Source organism: Temnothorax americanus, unplaced genomic scaffold (assembly GCF_048541705.1).
Source record: "Temnothorax americanus isolate GAGA-0224 unplaced genomic scaffold, ASM4854170v1 Scaffold117, whole genome shotgun sequence".
Taxonomy (NCBI): Eukaryota; Metazoa; Arthropoda; class Insecta; order Hymenoptera; family Formicidae; genus Temnothorax; species Temnothorax americanus.
This window is the reverse complement of record NW_027509250.1, coordinates 146,838-169,443: the sequence shown is the minus strand read 5'-3', so window position 1 is coordinate 169,443 and position 22,606 is coordinate 146,838. Positions and strand designations below refer to the sequence as shown.

The 22,606-nt window shown below is 37.7% G+C and overlaps 2 protein-coding genes, 2 long non-coding RNA genes and 1 pseudogene across 10 annotated transcripts; 2 read left to right on the top strand and 3 right to left on the bottom strand.

The window, feature by feature from the left end:
• The first annotated feature begins 3,271 nt into the window (after positions 1 to 3,271).
• On the top strand, positions 3,272 to 22,473 carry LOC143908830 (uncharacterized). 5 transcript variants are annotated; one of them, XM_077426646.1, is made up of 13 exons: positions 3,272 to 3,380; positions 15,840 to 16,006; positions 16,200 to 17,122; positions 17,216 to 17,317; positions 17,419 to 17,550; positions 17,647 to 17,922; positions 18,004 to 18,275; positions 18,578 to 18,724; positions 18,803 to 18,988; positions 19,054 to 20,061; positions 20,181 to 20,372; positions 20,467 to 20,738; positions 20,835 to 22,473. In XM_077426646.1, exons 2-13 carry the CDS (start codon positions 15,840 to 15,842, stop codon positions 22,261 to 22,263), a joined length of 5,106 nt encoding a protein of 1,701 aa, XP_077282772.1. In that variant the 5' UTR covers positions 3,272 to 3,380; the 3' UTR covers positions 22,264 to 22,473. The 5 variants fall into 5 exon arrangements, with proteins under 5 accessions (XP_077282772.1, XP_077282770.1, XP_077282769.1 ...); XM_077426644.1 differs by lacking the exon at positions 3,272 to 3,380 and adding an exon at positions 15,181 to 15,698; XM_077426643.1 differs by lacking the exon at positions 3,272 to 3,380 and adding an exon at positions 15,181 to 15,698 and having other exon boundaries at positions 15,800 to 16,006.
• Aatf (Apoptosis antagonizing transcription factor) lies at positions 3,594 to 6,508 on the bottom strand. 2 transcript variants are annotated; one of them, XM_077426661.1, is made up of 2 exons: positions 6,037 to 6,508; positions 3,594 to 5,021 (listed from the first exon to the last, which is right to left on the bottom strand). In XM_077426661.1, exons 1-2 carry the CDS (start codon positions 6,231 to 6,233, stop codon positions 3,698 to 3,700), a joined length of 1,521 nt encoding a protein of 506 aa, XP_077282787.1. In that variant the 5' UTR covers positions 6,234 to 6,508; the 3' UTR covers positions 3,594 to 3,697. The 2 variants fall into 2 exon arrangements, with proteins under 2 accessions (XP_077282787.1, XP_077282788.1); XM_077426662.1 differs by lacking the exon at positions 6,037 to 6,508 and adding an exon at positions 5,114 to 5,943.
• Positions 8,037 to 13,100, bottom strand: LOC143908817 (brefeldin A-inhibited guanine nucleotide-exchange protein 2-like; annotated as a pseudogene). Its single transcript, XR_013260260.1, has 4 exons — positions 13,026 to 13,100; positions 10,186 to 11,542; positions 9,375 to 10,072; positions 8,037 to 9,306 (listed from the first exon to the last, which is right to left on the bottom strand). The product of XR_013260260.1 is annotated as a brefeldin A-inhibited guanine nucleotide-exchange protein 2-like (transcript).
• Positions 13,629 to 14,380, bottom strand: LOC143908839 (uncharacterized). Its single transcript, XR_013260264.1, has 2 exons — positions 14,104 to 14,380; positions 13,629 to 13,904 (listed from the first exon to the last, which is right to left on the bottom strand). It is a non-coding gene; the product is annotated as an uncharacterized LOC143908839 (long non-coding RNA).
• Positions 14,369 to 14,979, top strand: LOC143908840 (uncharacterized). Its single transcript, XR_013260265.1, has 2 exons — positions 14,369 to 14,504; positions 14,704 to 14,979. It is a non-coding gene; the product is annotated as an uncharacterized LOC143908840 (long non-coding RNA).
• Positions 22,474 to 22,606: the final 133 nt, after the last annotated feature.

Genomic DNA, 22,606 nt, shown 5'->3' with positions numbered 1-22,606 from the left:
AACTATCAGTAATAGGTTAGGAGACACACCTTCCGTCATGATACTGAATGCGTTCCTAATAGCGTTTTTTCTTGGCTGCACTATCGCCCTGCACTGCCCTGCACTACCCAATAGCGTTGCATTAATGTTGCACTAGTGTTGCACTAGTGGGCAATAGTGCAGCCAAGAAAAAACGCTATAAAGATATCGAGTTTTAAATCGAACTTGAGATCTGACTCGACCCGACCCAGAGTCGGTCGAGTCACCAAATCGAAAACGCTATAAGACCGTTTTAAGTAATATCTTAAAATGCTAATACGGCTCTGTGATTGGTTAACGACATCTTAAGATTGTACTTGAAGATGCCTTTTCATGCTGACTCTCGACGCTCATTTTCAGCGGCAAGAAGGTCACATGACCACAATTGACGCCAGCGTCAATTGAAATTCATGAAAAGGAAAACAGCGTCAAAATTTCGGCGTCTTTGCGCTGCTTTGGCTTTGACGCTTAAAGCTGAGAAAATCCAGCTTTCTTTGCTTGACGCTAGCGTCAGCGCGAAATCACGTAATCTCGCGATACGCTGAAACGAGCGTCCCATGAATTCGCACCTTAAAGGTGCCTTTTCATGCTGACGCTCGACGCTCATTTTCAGCGGCAAGAAGGTCGCATGACCACACGTGACGTCGGCGTCAATTGAAATTCATGAAAAGGAAAACAGCGTCAAAATTTTGGCGTCTTCGCGCTGCTTTGGCTTTGACGCTAAAGCTGAGAAAATCCAGCTTTCTTTGCTTGACGCTAGCGTCAGCGCGAAATCACGTGATTTCGCGATACGCTGAAACGAGCGTCCCATGAATTCGCACCTTAATAAGGCTGCGGTCCACTTGACGCTATACAAATGCTTTGTGGAGCGTTCTTCTTCTCCTTCTTCCTTCAATGAAAGAAAAGAGAAGAAGAATTCTTCGAAGTATTTCCCAGACAGCACACAATATCCTATGGATGTCCATATTATGTCCAGAATGCCTATGGACGTTATATGAAATATTTATAGGATATTGGTGCTATCGGGGTTGTAGCGTCAAGTGGACCGCAGCTTAAAATGGTCTTAAATATAAGAATCGACTATGAATACCGTCCATAGAAAAACTTGAGCACGAGGAATATCATACCGTTTGTAGAATTAGGCTGACTCCAAACAAAAAAGTTAAACGAAAAGTACGATATTATGTTCACGTAATCGTACTTTTCGCTTAACTTTTTTGTTTGGAGTCTCAGCCTAATTCTACAAACGCGGTATGATATTCCTTGATGTCTACTGAATGGACCTGCACCCTCATTTTGTAACATCAAGTTGTAGAATTTTTATACGAAGCAAATATTGTTAAAATCGAGTGTAGGTATTACAGACAGTTTTAGGATCACTTTAGGGCCGTACTTAAGTTCTTAACTGTAATTGGCTGATTTGCTTAGGCCCGGTTTCACCAACGTGATTTAATCTAATCGGTCGATTAAACTCACTCTTCGTCTCTTTCCAACTTCCAACGTTGGTGAAACCGGGCCTTACTGCTTGAGTTTTACTGCTTAAAGGCTGATTTATAGAGGCCGTAACCGTTGATTTAAGCCGTAATCTTTAAGAAATTGTTCAATCACAGTCGATTGTTCTTCTCACATTCGACTGTGATTGGTCAATTTCTTAAAGATTACGGCTTAAATCAACGGTTACGGTCTCTATAAATCAGCCTTAAGGTAGTCCTTTTGCAGCTCCTAGTCAAGTAAAGACCATTGCACGTAACAAGATTTTAGTCATAATTGTAAGGCCGTAAGAAAATTGACCAATCACACTCGATTATTCTTCGAGCTCAAGGAGAATAATCAACCGTGATTGGTCTATTTTCTTACGGCCTTACAATTATGACTAAAAACTTGTTACGTGCAATGGCTTTAAAGCCCCTTGCACAATAGGCGATAGCGATAGCGATAGCGATAGCGACTAGAGTCCCTTTATAAGAGTCTATTCTGTAACTCTAACGACAGTGTCGGTATCGTTATATCGTCGTTGCGCAGCTTTTTTTCCATATAGTATACCTGCGCAACGACAACGTAACGATATCGACACTGTCGTTACGAGTTACAGAATAGGGGTCAGACAGACTTTGGGAGTCTGGACAGACTTTGGGAGTGCAACAACATGGCGTGAATGTCACGTATATAGGGATTCTATTCTAGACGCCCTAGATGGAAGAAAAATACTATGGCGTCGATGACTACACGTAATCGTTGTATTGTTGTGATATCGTGAGAGAATTCTACAGAGGCTGTGAGAAAGTGTGAGTTTGTCTATATTTTTATTTTGACTTGATAGAGATAAGATAACCAAAACTTCAAAATACCTGAAAAAAATATTTCAATAAAATAAATTATAATAGTATACAACAATTTATTGATAGAGAAAATTACGAGATATATATATAGATAAATGCATGACAGTTTTTTCTAAAAATACAATAGAAATGTAGGAAATAACAATTCCGATCGGAATCCATTTCGAAAAGTTCCATAATACGCACCGAGAGAGGCTCCTAAAGCTGGCCACACACACTTTCCGTAGAACGTAACAGTAGGATTTCGACCAATCACGTTGCTCGATTCGAAAACGTACGGCCATACGTTCCCGAATCGAGTAACACGATTGGTCGAAATCCTACTGTTACTGTTACGAAAAAGTGTGTGTCCGGGGCCTAAGGCTCGTTATTTTACCGCTCGTGATTGGTTCCGCCATGGTGTTGCACGTCCAATGAAAATAAGGACCAGTCTGTCCAGACTCTTATAAAGGGACTCTAATAGCGACAAGGTTGCCGACATACATACCTTTGGCTGCGTTCGGGAAGCGCGCTATTAACGCTATTGCATCATTCTATCTTTATCGCTCATCAGGTGTAAAACAAGGATAAAATAAGCAAATAGCACTAATAGCGTCTTCCCGAACGCACCCTGTGTCGGCAACTTTGTCGCTGTCGCTATCGCTATCGCTATCGCCTATTGTGCAAGGGGCTTAACAGTCCGTCATCAGGTAATTGAAAACAAACATATTGCAACATTTCAATAATTATAATAATATAAAATATGATTTTACACGCACGATTTAATTGTATTTAATTATTTACTATAATTAAAAAAATGTCACAATAGTAGTGCGGTTGGACTCGATTTAGGTTAGAATCGAGTCCAACCACACTACTATTGTAATATTTTTTTGGAGGGGTTTATCGATGTTTTTATTGTTGTGCAATTTAGGGGAACTTGTTTTCGCGTTTGTACCAATGGTATTTCTCTTATATAAAATACATCTTGTGACGAGCTGACAGCTCGCCGCAACTCGAGACGCCATATTAGGATAAAAGTAGGTAAGGAAATCTGTAGTTCCGTAATTTTTTCCCGTTTTCTATATAAAATCAAAGTTTCTCTGAATCATTGATGTACGTACTGCAATTATGGAAAAGCATTTTTAATTCTGTCAAATTAATACGACGCTACATATGAGTGGAAAGAAAATGGTAATTTTATCGATAAAACAGATGTAACAGTTACTGTTACTTAGCAAAAATACATTATTTCAATTATATGGGAACAAATAGTGAATTTATTTATCAATACATATATGAAATACAAATTTTTGTATATTATAGACGTAAATTTATATACTATAATTAAACAACCATAATTACTGTTTCATCTGTTCTTCCGTCGATTTTATTTTACCAAATAACGAATTATATAATTCATTCTTTGCATTGTCTGTCCATGTGTCATATACCGTAATGGGTGCCATAAAATTAATTAACTTATTGTGAACATTGTATCGCACTTTTCTGCCCTTTGTCGCACGCGTATCGATTTTTCTTTTCATTTTCTTACGCATGTTCTGCAATTGGATCCACTGTTTGCTGAGCTGTATAGGATCTGTTACATCCGACGATTTATACTCTATCAGGTTCCTCAATAGTTGATGATAAAAATCGTCATCATCATAAATTTCTACATCATATTCCTGAATTCTTCTACCATCATTGTCTTCGTTCGACAAAGATTTACCGACAACGTTGTACTCGGAACGCTTCAGTTGAGTTCTTTTTCGTAACTTGCTTATATCACTCATAGCAAATTCAATTTGTTTCAGTGTAGTCTGACCTGAGCCCTTACTTAACGAGCTTGTTGCAATCCGTGTCTTGTCGTTCCATTTCTTTATAACAGAATTCCTATATTCTCTGTAGGAATCATGATCTTTTTGTAAAATTTTCTCATAGTCATTATATCTCAAACGTTTTTGTGGCACTGGTTCTTCAACTGCTTCTATATCTTCATCAATGGACAATTGCTTTCCATTTTCTAATTCGTCTTCGGTGTCAGAAGATATTTCTTCATCCATTGAATCCGTATTTACATTCATATCCTTGTCAGTTTTTCTTTTTACAGCATCAATGCATAGATCTCTCGTTTCGGGATATTGTTTCAATAAAAGATCTTTCAGTCGCAACATGTTTTCCATGATTAGTGTCAATTTGCTTTTAGTTTCATTAACCTTCTTCACGAAAACTACGTCTGATCTGAGTTCTCTATGTGTGTCATATTGTGGCATTTGATTACTAATTACAACGCATTTCTGCAGTTTTATTCGCATCTCCAAGAAACTTTCCCAAAGTTTTAGTTGATTCCTGACACTATTACCTTTCTCTATTTCTGCTCTAACATTTGTTTCAGACATTGTTCTAATAGTAGAGTCTTTCCGTTTGTAAAACGGATCATTGATATCTATGTTATCATCATCTTGGTCTTCCAAATCAGACATACTTTCTGAGACATCTGTACATCCTTCTTTCAAATTTGTTTTTCTATTGCTGCCTAACTCATCGTTACTTTGCTCCCGTGTATCATCCATCTCTTTATCTTCAGCATCTTCGTTGGAGCCTTCACTTTCCACATCTTCACTCATATTATCGTCCTCGTCACTGTATATATCTTTCCTCGAAATTTTTTTGCCAGCATACCTGCGTTAACAATATGAATAAATTGTGACATTTTCAAGATTTTATTTACATACTAATTTTTTATCGGTATTTATATAGAATAGCTACTGCACCTCAAAAATTAATAAAAATAGGCTCATACGACGCATTTTGGCACGAAACAAAAGAATCTGGCAGAAAAACGCGGCGGTCTGCCCTGGGTCATGTTCCAAAACTCACTCTGGGTAACTAAAATCTATAGTTTACGTCACGTACACTATAGCATTTTAGTTAACTAGAATGAGTTTTGGAACATGACCCTGCGAAGCGAGATATTTAGTGTTAAAGTTGACGATTCTTAGGTTAGAAGTCCTGTTATACCGACGTGATGTAGCGATCACGAGCACACACACATGTGTGTATGTCCTGCTTTATAGAAGTTGTGATTTTCGTTAAAGCAGGACACACACACACACACACACGTGTGTTGCCCTGCTTTATAGAAGTTGTGATTTTCTTTAAAGCAGGGCACACACATGTATATATTAGTTATTTTGATTTATGCCTTCCAATACTCAAAATAACTGCTATATTTTCCAAACTTTTTTTGTTAATAACTTTTTAACGAATAACGAGTGCGGGCTGAAATCTTCTGAAGGTCACTCAGGAGGGTGACCTTGACAACATACTAAAATATCAAGGTCATCCAAGGTGATCCCCCCCCCATCTAAACAATTACCATATTTATGCATTATAAGTATGCATACGCTTAAAATTCGCACACTTTTGCATGCGCGTATGGCCGCGAGGCTTGTTCATGATCGCTACATCACGTCGGTATGACAGGATTTCTAACCTAAGAATCGTCAACTTTAACGCTAAATATCTCGCTTCGCAGGGCAGACCGCCGCATTTTTTCTGCCAGATTCTTTCGTTTCGTGCCAAAATGCTTCAAATGAGCCTATTTTTATTAATTTTTGAAGTGCAGTAGCTATTCTATATAAATACCTTTTTATCTTTCACATGTGCAAATATAAAATACTTATATAAAATTTACCTCTTATCCACTTTATCCAAGGCATCAACATTTTGTCTGCGAATTTTAGATGTCCGAAATTCGTCGTCTGAGACATCGCTCTCGTTGTAAGATTCCACTACTTTTGCTTTCGTATCTTCCGGCTCTTCGTCTGAGCCGAAATCAGGTTTCGTTGTAACTAAAGCATTTATTTTGTCAGCTAAACTCTTTCTAGCCATTTTTTCGTACTTGTCCGGCAATTACAAAACACGTGTTCATGCGTCAATTTAACCTCCAAGTTTTACAGTTCTTCTCAGTGAACTACAGTGAACTATAGTGCACTGCACGGTGCGTTCCACTTATCGCTCGCAATGCTCGTGTAGAGTCCTAAGGTTTGTTCGTGTCGCATACTCCAATGCAGAGACACTTGGATCAAGGGTAATAAAGGGTGGCGATTGGAGCAGATGTGAGATGAGGGCAGTTTTCCAGCAAGCGACACAAGTCGACACAAGTATCGTTTTATCTTTGTTACTCATTGCTAAAAAAAAAGATAGAATGATGTTTGTACCGACTTGTGTCGCCTGCTGCAGCTTTCCAGCAAGCGACACAAGTCGACACAAGTATCGTTTTATCTTTGTTACTCATTGCTAAAAAAAAAGATAGAATGATGTTTGTACCGACTTGTGTCGCCTGCTGCAGCTTTCCAGCAAGCGACACAAGTCGACACAAGTATCGTTTTATCTTTGTTACTCATTGCTAAAAAAGAAAGATAGAATGATGTTTGTGCCGACTTGTGTCGCTTGCTGGAAAGCTTTCGAGTTTTTGGAGTGCGTTGGAGTAAGTAGGAGCATGGCGGGGCGTGCGACGCAAACAAACCTATAAATTCCTATACGCTCGTGGAATTATTTCATCCTTTTGTTGTTTGTCAAATGTTAAAGAAGGACGAAATGATGCTCGCGAGTGTTGTGAGCGATAAGTAGATATAGGGTGCTTTTCATTTAGCGACTCAAGTCGACACAAGCATCATGCGAGCGTTAAGATTCGTATGTATATGACCGGAAATGAATGTCCGGGAAAGAATCTACCATATGAAATCGTTTGTATTTCGTATGAAGACTTTTGAAGTGCAATTGAAAAGGTTTGTGAGTCATTCGTTTAATTGTAATTATTTTTACACCATGCATTTAGCCGAAATAGATAAATTAATAAAAGTTTTTATACGGAATCGTTTGTATTTTGTATGAAGAGTTATGAAGTGTGATTAAAAAGGTTTGTGAGTCACCCAGATAATTTTAATTAAATATTTATAAACTCGGTAATTAGCCGAAATATAGATTTTTAGTTATTTATGTTAAAAGAAGAAGGCGCTAGTGTTCCCGAAGGTCCGTCTGCAATCAGAATTAATATAAACGTTTTAAAAATTATTTTGTAGTGAAATAAATAAATATACAGACTAATAAGCCTGTAATTATAAGCGATAGTTGCTAATTAAGTTTGTAAAGATGTACCAGCTGTGCAGGGTGAAGAGCAGGTTATCTCAAACGCCCTGCCACAACCCAATTAAAAGAGACTTAAATGTCATTACCGCTGAGAAGTACTTATTCTTGCCATTTAAGTTAGCATGTCAGAGCAACCGAATTGTCCATTGCGGTCCACCTTGAATTTTTTTTACAGTCGTTTATTAAGATTGCCCTACTTTTAAATTGAGCGCTTTTTAATGTATTATTATTATTAAACTACCGATATCGATATATTACTAGTAATTTAATATTAAAACTTGACAGAGTGACGTAAACTAATTCGCTCATAGTATTATAACAAAGTATTATGCGTTCAAATTCTCGAAAGCTAGCTTCTTTACTATGCTCTCTCTTTATGTCGATCGATTCAGATAAAAATCTCCGAAGTCTTTCTTTCTCTCGCGATATTCCTAGAGTAAAACTGTACAAAAACTCCACGAAAGTGGCGATATTTTTCACGGATCTGGTTTGAGTCTCGGCTCTTGGGGAAGGTACGCATGTAGAAAGAGTACGCCAACACAGTTTATCCTGCTAAAATGGTTATCAATCTCTATAAGTTCTTTATTGTTTACACATAAATTATAGAATATCTAAACGTTTCTTTTTTTTTCGATGTCCTGTGAAATTGTACAATAGAGTTACAAATAAAGATAAAGCCACACTTTACGTATAATCTGATTCAGTCTTTGCTAATGCTACATAATAACGTGCGGAAGAACTAACAGTTAGGGTGCCATTACATGGAGCGCGGAAACGCGGAAACGCGGAAGCGCGGAACAGAATAGTAACTAGATTCCGCGTTTCCGCGAGTTGAGTCCCGCACGTTTGAACGGAAAAGCGGAATCCGCTATTATCGTGTATGTATGTATGGCTGCGTTTCGATATTCACTGCCAGTACTTAACGCAGCCTATGTATGTACCCTGGCTTGCATATAAGATATACTTCATAATAACCATCAACATGATGTTTGGATCTATAATATTATACTGCCACTTTTATTAAATAATAAAGTAATCGAAGAGTATGTGTAAAAGCTTTTTTTTTCAATGTGATTAAACAGCTCCGAAATTTGATGGAGTATACTGTATCCGCGTTGACAACGGATTTTGACGCGTTCGTTCCGCGAGTTTGTTTCTCCTTATATTACATGGAGCACAATTTGCGCGGAAAAGCGGAACAGTATAGTGACAAATAGACATTTGTATTCATTTCTTAAAATTGTGTTCACGTAATTCATTGCAATTTTTATTAATATGCTTATCTTTTCAGCTTATCTATTGAATACAAGCCTTTTAATCAATAAATACCGTTAAAAATTAATATTTTATAATTCTCCGTTCCGCTTTTCCGCTCAAAATATGCTCCATGTAATATAAGGCATTCAAAACAGACGGAATGGATCGACGGAAATCTAGTAAATTTTGTCTTCCGCGCTTCCGCGTTTCCGCGTTTCCGCGCTCCATGTAATGGCACCCTTAGACTATTTAAGAAGCTATTTAAGAATTTTAATTACGATACTGAAAGCATAAAACTGTTCAGCTAGCTTTACACAAAGATATTGGTCTTCTTCTTTATGAAATCGTCAAATTATGATTATGATACATTTCTACATTATCACCAGCATCAAATCTGATCTTATTTATCGTGATACTCTTGAGAAACTGTTAATCCATTGTCTTAACTCGATCGCGGCGCAGAACTGCGTCCACCAATGTTGTTCCTCTCCCTCCAATCGATTCCCGTAAAAGCTGTCTACATATTGAACAGTCGATACAACGACGGCGGATTAGTCTGAAATTAAGCACACGTTAACAATCACTCTTCTTGCTAAAATCACAATTCTCTTTTTAATTGCATACCTTGATTATGACATAGACCAGCACGGGAGTCAGATCGTCGGCAGCAGGTATGCCTTTCTCCGACGCCATGGGGATTCATGATGGTAGTCGCGCAACGAAATACACACTGCAACTTATCCCTAGGAGTCTTATACGCCGATATCACAGCCAATTCAGCCTGCGCCCATGACCAATGGCATTCGTAATGATGAACTTTTAAAATGTGTAGGTCCTTGTGATTTGGATGAGTTACGACCTTTGCCAACTTTTTGATGTGACCGTGAAAAAGCTGGTCCCTTTATACATCTCCATCTTCATTTAGATAGAGCGCATTGTGGTGCAGCCACCTGGCCACGTCCTCCGGCGAAGTACCAAGCAGTCCTTGTTCCTGCAAGTACTGCACACCCTTGCCGGGCTTCCAACTAAAGATCTTGATATCGGCCTCCCATACCTCCTTTTGTTTCTGTACTTCATACTGCTCCGGCGAGTCCGGCACCTCCTTGTTGCCAGTCAGACTGGAGACTGGAGTTGGCCGACGAGAGGCTGCCAGCGCTGCCGTAACGCGGTAGCGGGGTCTCCGGCATCGTATCCGGTGGATGTGACAATAGTTGCTGATCCGCTGGCACGCTGGGATTTACGTAAAGATCCCGACTCCACTCCACCATGCATTTCAGAATAGACACGAGGCACTCGAGACCACGAATGCGCATGGATTTCTCCTGAAAGAGCAAGACACTAATATTACAAACAAAACTTTATATTGCTTGTTTCGAAGAACATTCTCTGTTCCAAATAATACACCTATCCTGTCATCCTCTTTCTTATAACGCACCTGATTTGGCGATGCACCTAGCTCCAGAGCTTGACAACCTTGAACAATCTTAGAGAGATCATTGATGAGCTTCTCGAAGAGATTCGCTGCTGAGATCGCAATCGTAGTTAACGTAGATGTCGACGACGCTCTGGGCATCCGCACAGATCTTCGTAAGCGCATGTATGACCATCCACTTGTGCTCAAAAGAGCTGCTACAGGTCTCGAGGATGTTCATAAAGATCTCCTTAAAGAACACCTCAATCTGCATCTTGAGGTGCATCTTGAAACGGGCGAGCAGCGCCAGGAACAGCGCTAACGACAGCTCGAACACTTCCGGCACCAAAGACACGCCATTCTTTGACAGCACGACACACAAGTACTGTTTAATGGTGATAACAAACATCTCGTTAGAGCGCAATATTGGACCGGCATTCTGAAAGATTCCCAGAAGTAACTGAAGCGACAAGATCTTGGAACGGAGCTCGTGCGATATTGGATCGGGAGTGCCGTCCGGCAGCGGTTTCATGGAGAGCTTGCAGAGAGCGCGAAACACCAGGACTGCATCATTTTGCAGCACATGGGTGAATTTTGCAGTTACCATGTTGTCATTCTCAGCGGCTGCCTCGTCACCGTTGTTCTCCGGACTACCGTTCTCCAAACTGACTTCCTCTTCCAATGGCACCACGGATTTTACTACATCATCAAGAATACTCTTGACAATTGTTTGAGAATCAATGTTATCATTACTAGGAGCATTCTCTGGTCTAACCTTGGCTTCAGTTTCGCCGTTTGCTATGACAGAACCCTCCTGCTAATGTTCCCCATCAAGCCTCACGATCTCTTCCTCCGCCTGAGTCTCCATTCGCGCGAAGATCACGTTGATCATCTGCGTGAGAGTCGCACGGGCTGTTGTTTGATTCACCAGGTTGCGCGACGCCAAGTAAACGTTGTAAACAGTACGAATTGTTTAACAGTACCGTACTCTCGTGTACCTTCACACCTCCGCTGGCTTGTCATTACAGTCAGCAGAGCTTTAATAATCTGCAGCTGCACACCCTCATCGGTCTGTGGACCGGTAAAGCAACCGCAGATTGTCTCGACAATGCGCACAATCAGCAGCTTGTTAGGCTCCGTTGAATCAGGCACATTGCCAGTAAGATGGCTATATGCGATTAACTTATGCAGGCAGTCCAGTGCTGTGTCACCACAATCCGTACTTAGTGACTAGCTCTGACATGCTGATTCAAATGGCAAGAAGTAATTCTCAGCGGTAATGACATTTGAGTCGCTCAATTGGGCTGTGGCAGGGCAGGGCGTTTGAGATAACCTCTTTACCCTGCACAGCTGGTACATCTTTGATCTCGTTACGGAGGTCCTTTGCAAGACAGAATATTAGTCACAAACTTAATTAGCAACTATCGCTTATAATTACAGGCTTATTAGTCTGTATATTTATTTATTTCACTACAAAATAATTTTTAAAACGTTTATATTAATTCTGATTGCAGACGGACCTTCGGGAACACTAGCGCCTTCTTCTTTTAATATAAATAACTAAAAATCTATATTTCGGCTAATTACCGAGTTTATAAATATGTAATTAAAATTATCTGGGTGACTCACAAACCTTTTTAATCACACTTCATAACTCTTCATACAAAATACAAACGATTCCGTATAAAAACTTTTATTAATTTATCTATTTCGGCTAAATGCATGGTGTAAAAATAATTAATTAATTACAATTAAACGAATGACTCACAAACCTTTTCAATTGCACTTCAAAAGTCTTCATACGAAATAAAAACGATTTCATATGGTAGATTCTTTCCCGGACATTCATTTCCGGTCAAATACATACGAATTTTAGTCATAATCGTAGGGCCGTAAGAAAATAGACCAATCACACTCGATTATTCTTCGAGCTCGAGGAGAATAATCGACTGTGATTGGTCTATTTTCTTACGGCCTTACGATTATAACTAAATATTTGTTACGTGTAATGGCCTTTAACCTTAAGAAGAAGAAGGAGAAAGTCGCATTTTAATTGGTTTCGCCATTTTGTTACAAATGGTTGATTGAGCCAATACGCGTGAGTCCACTCAAGTGGCGAGACTCTTATATAGGGACTCTACCCATGACGAATCACTGTCAGTACTGCAAATCTATATTTTACGTCACGTATACTATAGATTTTCAGTACTGAAAGTTGCTGACAGTGGCCTAATAGTTTACACCGATCTCTTGATACGCGTATCAAACAGTATATTTGAACTGATCAGCCAATAATCAGACTTATTTACTAGTTATTTACTATTTAATACGCGTATATCAAATGATCGGTGTAAACTAGGCCAGTGAATTTCGAAACCAGAGAGTTGCACTACTGTAAGGCTGAGTTTTCACTGAGCGCGTCACGCGTCGCGTCGTCACAAGTTAACCAATCAAAACATCCCATTTCATTACATTCTTGTGACGGGATCGAAATGGGATGTTTTGATTGGTTCAACGCGGACGACGCGACGCGTGACGCGCTCAGTGGAAACAGCCTGAAGGCTCCCACAGACCGAACGCGTCAAGCGTCAAGCAGCGAGCAGTAACCAATCAGCGAGACGATATTGGGTGCGTTCAGCCGATACTCTGCTAGCCTAGCAATCGTGAGCAGTCGCTCGTTTTCGCTCGTTTCCTTTCCTTTTAATCCATTGGGTCAAAGGAGAGGAAACGAGCGAAAACGAGCGACTGCTCACGATTGCTAGGCTAGCGGAGTATCGGCTGAACGCACCCATTTTCTACGCCACTGCTGAGTGCTGATATCACCTCGCCGATTGGGTTGCTGCTCGCTGCTTGACGTTTTTTACGCGTTCGGTCTGTGGGAGCTGGGAACCTTTACTGTATAATGTCAGAGAGAAACCTGAGAGAGGCCATCCCGGCATTTTGTGTCACATTTTCCGATGCGCACCCTGATAAAGTGCGTATCAACTACGTCGTTTCGCTCGGTAACCGCACATGGTTTGCGTCCGTGTTAATGGTTCGTGTCTGAACTAGCCAGTTAGTGGGGATATGCTGCGGCCTCTCTCGGCCACGCTCGGCCGCGCTCGGCCGGCCCGGCGCCTCGGCAAGCTTCGAGCGAGGAGAGAAGGACAGACATACGATTTACGATTTACTGTCTCCGTCTATGACTGCTAGCTGCCTTGGCGGCTATGCGACGTTGCCACGATGCCACGCATTTCGGATATCGCGTACGGTGTCTCGCCGAGTGCCGAATCTCGAGTTGTTAAATATATATATATATATATATATATACGTACGATATATATATATATATATATATATATATATATATATATATTAACATAAAAATTAAAATTTGTTAACGTAATACTATTTTTGTTAAGTAAGGAAGGAAAGGATTTTTAGAAGTCAGAAGAACAGCTACGCATAAATAAAATATATCACCTATATGTATATTAATATTGTTATTTTATTTCAAAGTAAATTAAAAGAAGTACGATATAAAAGTATGATATAAAAGTTATATATTATTTCTCATAGTAATGAATTTGGATTCCGGTGATTTATTTATCTTCTCCAGCTTCGCCTCTGCCTCTTCCTCTACCTCCACCTCGTCCTCTGCCACTGCCTCTGCCTCTGCCTCTGCCTCTGCCTCTGCCTCTGCCTCTGCCTCTCCCTCGCATCGCGTTGTATACCGCCCGCACCAACGAGCTTAACGTTTCAGGCTGTAACAAAAAATAAATATTTTAAGTTAAATGACATTTTCGTGTATATACATATATATACGTAAATAAATTTTATTATTAACACTTTGTCGAACGCTGTCACGTATGCGTCACATGTGATATGTGCGACTGTCATTGCAAAGTGTTAATAATCATTATCAATAATGATAAGAAATTATCCCATTATTTCAACACTTACGTTTAATACGATCGGCTGAGTCGCCGTCGGAGCCGTTGCTGTGGTCGACATCGTCGCCGTGGCCATGGGCGCCGTTACGACCGCCAGGGTCGTCGTTGACGTCGTGGCTCTAGAGATCGTCGCGGCCGCCGTCGGCATCGTGATCGTGACGGCCCCCACGGCCACGATGCCGACGACGGCCGCGACGGCTCCTACGGCCACGATGCCGACGACAGCAACGACGACCCCGAGGCCCGTGACGGCCCTCACGATCACGATGCCGACGGCGGCCGCGACGGCCCGCGGCCTCTAGAGCCACGACGTCAACGACGACCCCGGCGGTCGTAACGGCGCCCATGGCCACGGCGACGATGTCGACCACAGCAACGGCTCCGACGGCGACTCAGCCGATCGTATTAAACGTAAGTGTTGAAATAATGGGATAATTTCTTATCATTATTGATAATGATTATTAACACTTTGCAATGACAGTCGCACATATCACATGTGACGCATACGTGACAGCGTTCGACAAAGTGTTAATAATGAAATTTATTTACGTATATATATGTATATACACGAAAATGTCATTTAACTTAAAATATTTATTTTTTGTTACAGCCTGAAACGTTAAGCTCGTTGGTGCGGGCGGTATACAACGCGATGCGAGGGAGAGGCAGAGGCAGAGGCAGAGGCAGAGGCAGAGGCAGAGGCAGAGGCAGTGGCAGAGGACGAGGTGGAGGTAGAGGAAGAGGCAGAGGCGAAGCTGGAGAAGATAAATAAATCACCGGAATCCAAATTCATTACTATGAGAAATAATATATAACTTTTATATCATACTTTTATATCGTACTTCTTTTAATTTACTTTGAAATAAAATAACAATATTAATATACATATAGGTGATATATTTTATTTATGCGTAGCTGTTCCTCTGACTTCTAAAAATCCTTTCCTTCCTTACTTAACAAAAATAGTATTACGTTAACAAATTTTAATTTTTATGTTAATAAATTATATATATATATATATATATATATATATATATATATATATATATATATATATTTAACAACTCGAGATTCGGCACTCGGCGAGACACCGTACGCGATATCCGAAATGCGTGGCATCGTGGCAACGTCGCATAGCCGGCGCGTGCCAAGGCAGCTAGCAGTCATAGACGGAGACAGTGAATCGTAAATCGTATGTCTGTCCTTCTCTCCTCGCTCGAAGCTTGCCGAGGCGCCGGGCCGGCCGAGCGCGGCCGAGCGCGGCCGAGCGTGGCCGAGCGAGGCCGCAGCATATCCCCACTAACTGGCTAGTTCGGACACGAACCATTAGCACGGACGCAAACCATGTGCGGTTACCGAGCGAAACGACGTAGTTGATACGCACTTTATCAGGGTGCGCGTCGGAAAATGTGACACAGAAAAATTGACGAAAAATGCCGGGATGGCCTCTCTCAGGTTTCTCTCTGATAATGTATATATGCAAGATGTGCAAGTGTGGTTTGGTGTGGTTAGTTCAGCAATAGAAAACAAATCTGTTGAGTGAATTTGTCATTCTTAACTCACGTCTCAGGTCTCAGCAGTCAGCAATCTCAGATCTCAGCATTCGTTAGTAATCATAATAGTAATCTTGTGACTGTCTTATCAAGTTGCATTTGCGTGGTTATTAATCAAGCATGCATTTAACCTAAACACCCACCGATAGATAGGTGGAAGATAATCAATTATGCGTCGTCTTGCATGGAACAGATGGATTCACAAATGAAATCGAGCAGATCTTTACCGCCGTTAGTTGAAGGTAAGATTCACGGCAGTCTAAGGCTCGTTATCAATGAGATTCTGTGGGTTAGAAGAAGTCCCGGAGATATTATGGTAGTGGCCTCCTGGTGGGGTGAACATGATAACGCGCAGTTCAGGTGATTTTATAATCTTAATTTAAGCAATTTGTTTTACGATAAATATGGATTTTAATCATGGCAAAAATAAAAATGCAACTTATATTGGGTTGGAAGGTTTGTAAAATAATATCTAAATGAATTTTGTTGATAATATATTTGAAAATATTTTATTATTTCTGTTTTATGTAAAATTTTCATGTTTTTTTCTCAGGCCAAGAGATAGTACCACAGGAACAGAAAGAACAATTGATGATATAACTAAAGTGTATGATATAAAAACTACTGCAACACTGTTTGAAGATTATATTAAAAACTGTGACACAATAGAACTAGTAATTATTGCAGAAAATACCCATGATATTATTGGTAGAGGACATATAGGAGAATTGTCTAAGATATTTTCATGTAAATATTATTCTCAATTTATTCCGATATTAAATAACAATAATCATAAAATAGGAAAACTACATGTTTCTTTGCAATTGACATATTTAACAAAGCATTCAAACATACAATCAAAAACACACAAATACGATAAAAAGGAAGATAGAGATATTTTATTATTTGCTATTGACAATTTACAATGTAATGAGAAGATGCCAGTAAAATCTTACAACAATGTGGTGAACACTGAAGAAAAGAAATCTATGAAATCTGAACAGATTGATACATACAATACATATAGATCTATTCTTAAGACCAAGCGATTAGAGTTTCAAGAATCTAGGAAAAAAATGAATGAAATGGTAACAGACAAATTAGTTACGCAAATCGTTGCTAGAGCGCAGCATCTTAGAGAAGCGATATTAAAGGAGACTTATAAAGAAGATTCTTTAACTCTGAGTGATAATTCATTGAGCAATGGAGCGTCTTCTAATGCTTCAATAGAAAATAAAACAAAACTTTATAAGTATATTTTGGGGATGGAAATGACTCCTTCAGAGGAAAAGAAAGTTTTAAATACGTTGAGGTCAATACCTCCAAATTTAAGTTTGATAGATCTGACATCTAAAATAATTACAACTGGTAAAGACGATAATATGAGTACCAGATGGAATAAAAATTTCTCTGTAAAATTAGAAAATCCTAAAAAACATGCATTGGATAAAAATGCAACTTATATTGGGTTGGAAGGTTTGTAAAATAATAGATAATGTTAAAATGTTTCTTGATATGTTACTGTAATAAATTATTTATGTGTTATTATAATGAATTGTATTTCTTCAGAGACATATCTTCTAGATTATGTAAACAGTATTAGAATTTTTATCGAGTCCTTCATATTGACACCTGCGGGATATAGACGTGCAAAATCTACATGCTTGCAATGTACGTAACTTTTTGTTATTTTATATTTTATGAGAAGATTTTATAAAAATATGTTAAGATTTTTCTAAATATTAATAAATCATATTTTTTCTCAATTACAGATGATGTACCATTGTCACTGACATATTTTATTCAATATGATACGACATTTGGATCTATAAGGCAAATAAGTAGCAAATCTAGTAAAGAAACTAAATTTATAAGAACGTGTGCTAAAAAACAAGTGGGTCAAGGTAAAAAGTTATATATTTGTTGGAAAATTATTCAAATACAAATATTATTTTTAGTTAAATGATAATAAGTACTTGATCAAAAATTAATTTTTACAGTTGTTAACTTTAACTCTGAAGGTATTTATAGTATATCAAGACATAATATAAAAAAAAATCTTCCTTTGAAATTTAAAGTTTTTGTGAAACATCGTAACCAAAAGCTTCCAACTGAATTAGGATTTGGTTTCATGAATATCAGTGACATTATAAATACTACAAACTTAAGTAGCATCCATTGTATAGCTATTGCCAATAAGGGCATCAAAATAGGTGAATTAAAAGTTATAACAGAATTAGGTTGCGATTTTATTCATTTTGGAAAAGAATTTGTTGGTGAGTATATTATTGAGATGTAGCTTTATTAGATAGACCTAATATTTTGTTAAATATTCAATAATCTAATTATTTCATCAGATGCTGTAATATCTAAAAAAGAAAATCTTCCTATTTTGGAGAAGAAATCTTTGACGAGCTCAAATAATAATAAATATAAAAGTGCAACGGGGACTCATTCCTCTAAATCTAATTGCAAAGTTTCATCTGTGTCTGCCAAGCGAATTGAGTGTTTAACTAGCAATAGCAATAAGGACGTAGTTATTGCTAAAGATATAACAGAGCACCAAAAACAAAGTTTAGATAATAAAAAGATTGATACAAGTAACCCAGAAAGTGGTACTAAAGATAAGGTGGGTTTTAAATGACTTAGATTAGAGCTTCTGCTGAATGAATGCTGTAATATTGCTTATCTAGTTTACATCTTTATATTAAATGCTATTGAAAATTGAGCAAGAGCTTATAAAGTAAAGCAACAAGCAATTTGAAGCAATACAGAGTGAGATAATTGTAGTTTCTTATTACTATTTGTTGTTCAAAATTCAGTAATATCCTAACATGAATAGTTAAATCATATTGCAGCACTCAACTATATTCGAGACATAAAGTTGTATTCTAAATAAATGTATATTATGTTATTTATATTTGATTTTAGGTTTTACTTCACGGCTTGATATATGTGGCTGAGGGTAAAGATTTGTTGGAATCTAATACCTATCTAATATGTAGAGCGTTTTGGCGAGAGGACAAAGCAACAAGTCAAATTTGCAATACAAAAAATCCACTCTATCATTTTTTCCAAGTAAACATTTTTTGTTTTTTTAACAAAGTAATTTCAATTGTACAAAAGTAAACTTTACCTTAAAAATATATGTTTCAGCTAGTACCTTTAATTCACGGTACAGAGTTATTGGAGAGAATCAGAAACAATTATATAATTATAGAGGTATATAATCGGAAAAATAGTGGAACAGATAATTTGTTGGGAATAGCAAAACTGCCTGTGCATCAGTTATACATCGCATATAGAGATCCACTTATTTTACCTCACTTATTATTATCAAAGGTAATTATAATTAATTGTATATTAATTAAATTTTCAATTGATTATATAATTGTGTTTTCACGCAGTATCCTGTAATAAGTGTAGATGGTTGGGTTAATATTAACGATCCAGTAAGCGGGAAATTTTGCGGAAAGCTGCTTGCATTAGTCGCACTTGGTACTGCGGAACAAATCGCACTACTAGAAGTATCAAGAGGTCTAAGAAATACCAACAATATATTACGAACAGATTATAACTATCACTGCTGTGTTCCTGACAATACTAACAATGCAATAGGCGGCCAAGAGAGTATACAGTATAATGTTCCTGAAGTGACAAACCTTAGTTCCAAACAATCCACTCGTGGTAATAATTTCGCTTATCACATTTATAATATGCCCGATCAAGATTCAACATCTGTTGATTACAAGACTCAAGAAAGTCAAACAGATATTTCAAGCTTAAAAAATGTGAGACCGGAGAAACCGATACAGGAAGCTGAATCTTCGGAACACTTGGCTTTACGTACTTTGGTTGATCATTTGACAAATGTATTACATATTAATAAAATCAGTACAAACCAATCGGCTCAAACAGAAATGAATCAAGTTGATGAAAGGGAAATACATAGAGAATTATGCTTGAATACACTAAATAGTAATAGTCTCACTGATGATAATGATAGTTGTAATCTGAAAAATTATTTTCGATTACCTACGGAAATGTACAGAAGTGTCGGTGTCGGTGCTGAATATGACGAAGACTTGGATCAACAGCAAAATAACACTTATAATCTTTCAAACTCATCTTTAATGGAAAGGAATTCACAAAAAGTAGAATCAAATATGAATTGCAATAGTTCTTTTTTCCGATCTGTTGTTGAAATTGAATGTGCACTGCATTTGCCAAAGATTGAAGGACCAAACGATTCAATAGAACCAAGTACATACGTAACTTTTCAAGATTTAACTCATAAACTCGATTCTACTGATCAATTAAATTCATATATAGCTACAAACATATTTCCACATAGTTGTAATCCGAAATGGAATTGGAGATGCGATGCAAAGCTGTCAACAGACTTACTTTTAAACGTATGTAACTTTATATTCATGTTTTAAATGTGTCTAGTCGTAATTGAATCCATGATATAACTTATGATGTAACTTATGATGTAGCCTTAATCTATGTTCTACTTCTGTTTTTTTTCCAGAATCAAAAAAGATTAATTCTCAAAGTGTGGCATTTGATTGATCCAGATGTATCTAAAGACATAAATTTAAGAAAAGATATTGTGATAGGTTTTTCCGCGATTGATCTCTCGGTTCTGATGACTGGATTTCCCACGGTATCTGGATGGTTTCATATCATGGATTTTACTGGAAAATGCAATGGACAAATTAAAGTAAAATCTCGTGATAACTTCTATCTCCAAAAGAAAAGTCTCATATCCTCTCCCCCCCTCACATACATATACAATAAAATTCTTTTTATTTTAGATAAGTATAACACCTCTGGATAATTTATCATCATTAGGAAAATTTGCACCAACTAACACTGCTAATTTATCAAGGCAAAGTAATTTATCGCAAACAAACTGTCCACATCTGTATAATGCGCCTTGCACTAATACAGAAGTAAATGGTGCACATCAAATATCATATGCAAGCCAAAATAATGACAAATATGTACAAAATGATTGTAAGTTAAATGTAGATATTGGACATAATCTAGAAGACATTTCTATGTCTTTCTTATCATCGTCTTTGAAGTAAGTGTGTGATGCCAGAATACTATAATTTATTTTATTTATCATTATGTTGCTATTTTTTCACACAGATTTAATTCTGATCGATATCTGTTACAGGCAAAAATTAACCGAATTAGACGAAATCACAAAACGTTTGCAGTCACGACTGCATGATGTCACAAACACAGCTTTTGAAGATGAATTTGATAATGATTTTGATATAATTGAGCCAAACAGTGACAATGAAAATACTAACGACAGAAACATTGAGATGGCACGGTATCCACAATCCACAGTCTCTGAATACTCTAATAATGAAACGTCACAAATGCCAAAACAATGTGAAATACAGAACGATCAAAATGTCATAAATGACGAAAGGCAAACTTCTTCCATTATAAGCAGCAATAGTAATCTACATTTTGAACCAGCGTCTAATAAAAATAGAGCTTTAAGTTCCGAAGCGACTGATACCGGATATTGTTCAAGTTCCAATATACGTTTCAGTCAACATCCTGGCTATTATTCCAATCAGTATCAAAATCGATATAGCTCAATGCACAATTATTTATCGGACAGCAATACAGAATATCCCGTGCGAGGTACCAAAACACATATAAATCATTTGCTTGACAAGCTTTCTTTGGACTTGCCACCTAGATCATCTTCAGAAGCAGCCATACCAATAAGAAAAAACATTCTAGAGTTATTTGCGAGTTTACGGGAACATAGAAATAACTCGCAAGACAAAGAAAAAAACGGTCGTGACATTAATACCTACACGGTGCTCACACAAACTGATAATGAACAACACGCTCACTCTCATACGACAAATTTTATTACTTCTAAAACAACCGTTGGGGAAAGCATTTCCGTCGAATCGCCTCATAACAGAATATCGACGGTAATACGTGAGGAGCTAGTCGCGGAAGAAAATAACGACAGTACAAACTGTGATGAATTAACAACTTATTTAATAACTTCTAACGTACGCCATACGGATTTGGATAGCATATTCAATCCGCTTTTATATCAACATTTGATGCCAGATTTGCAAGTTGCAGCTGCTGTATCACCGGAAGGAGACGCTGTGGAACAACTGGATAATCGATACGCGAGAAGTTTCGACATAGCAATGTGCAATAGTAATCTCAATAATTCAAAAGAAAATAATGCTCTATTTCAAAATAATGCACAACTGAAAGATCGGGCAATTGCTTTAGAGTTTGATAAAAAAAAGGAAGTTTTCGATTTAACATCTTCAAGTATATCAGAAAATGTCGATAATAGTATTACCGTCATTTATAAATCTAGCGAAAAGGATTTAAGATCAGCTAATAGTATGGAATCGACCGCTATTCCATCACTCGATGGCTCGTCTGTACAAGCCGAGGTCGAAATAAAAGACTATTCCATCTTATCTGAATTATCTGTACCTGGAGTGTCGAGACAAGCACCTGAGGGTGGAAATCCCGTAGAGGAAGTCAAGACATCCTTAGTGGCAAAGAGGCAAAATGATACCCAAGATGTATCAGCAGACAACTAAATACTCTTAAATATTTACGAGATTTGTAATTAATTAGAATATGGACAAATTATATATATTTATAGTGCATTTTTTAATAATATGACATAATTGTACGTTCTTTACAGTTACACCAAGCTAAATTTTGGAATAGATATTAATGTCAATGTTATTATGAAATATTTTAATCAGGTTTTTTATTGAAAAATGTAATACGTTGGTAATATTTTTTTGCTTGAAAATCTCACGTTTAATCTGAACATCTTATTTCAACTATTTGAAACTAAAGTATACTTACATTAACTGGTATACTTTAACTTAATTTAAATTTTATTTATCATACATACTTTTTTAGAAGAAAATA

Excerpts from the sequence above, each read along its gene's own strand:
- LOC143908830 (XM_077426643.1), top strand. The coding sequence starts at position 15,831 with ATGGAACAGATGGATTCACAAATGAAATCGAGCAGATCTTTACCGCCG. Across the intron at positions 18,989-19,053 it reads CTCACTTATTATTATCAAAG|TATCCTGTAATAAGTGTAGA; the intron begins GTAATTATAATT and ends GTTTTCACGCAG. Across the intron at positions 20,373-20,466 it reads AATGCAATGGACAAATTAAA|ATAAGTATAACACCTCTGGA; the intron begins GTAAAATCTCGT and ends TTTTTATTTTAG.
- Aatf (XM_077426661.1), bottom strand. The coding sequence starts at position 6,233 with ATGGCTAGAAAGAGTTTAGCTGACAAAATAAATGCTTTAGTTACAACG. Across the intron at positions 5,022-6,036 it reads TTGGATAAAGTGGATAAGAG|GTATGCTGGCAAAAAAATTT; the intron begins GTAAATTTTATA and ends TTGTTAACGCAG.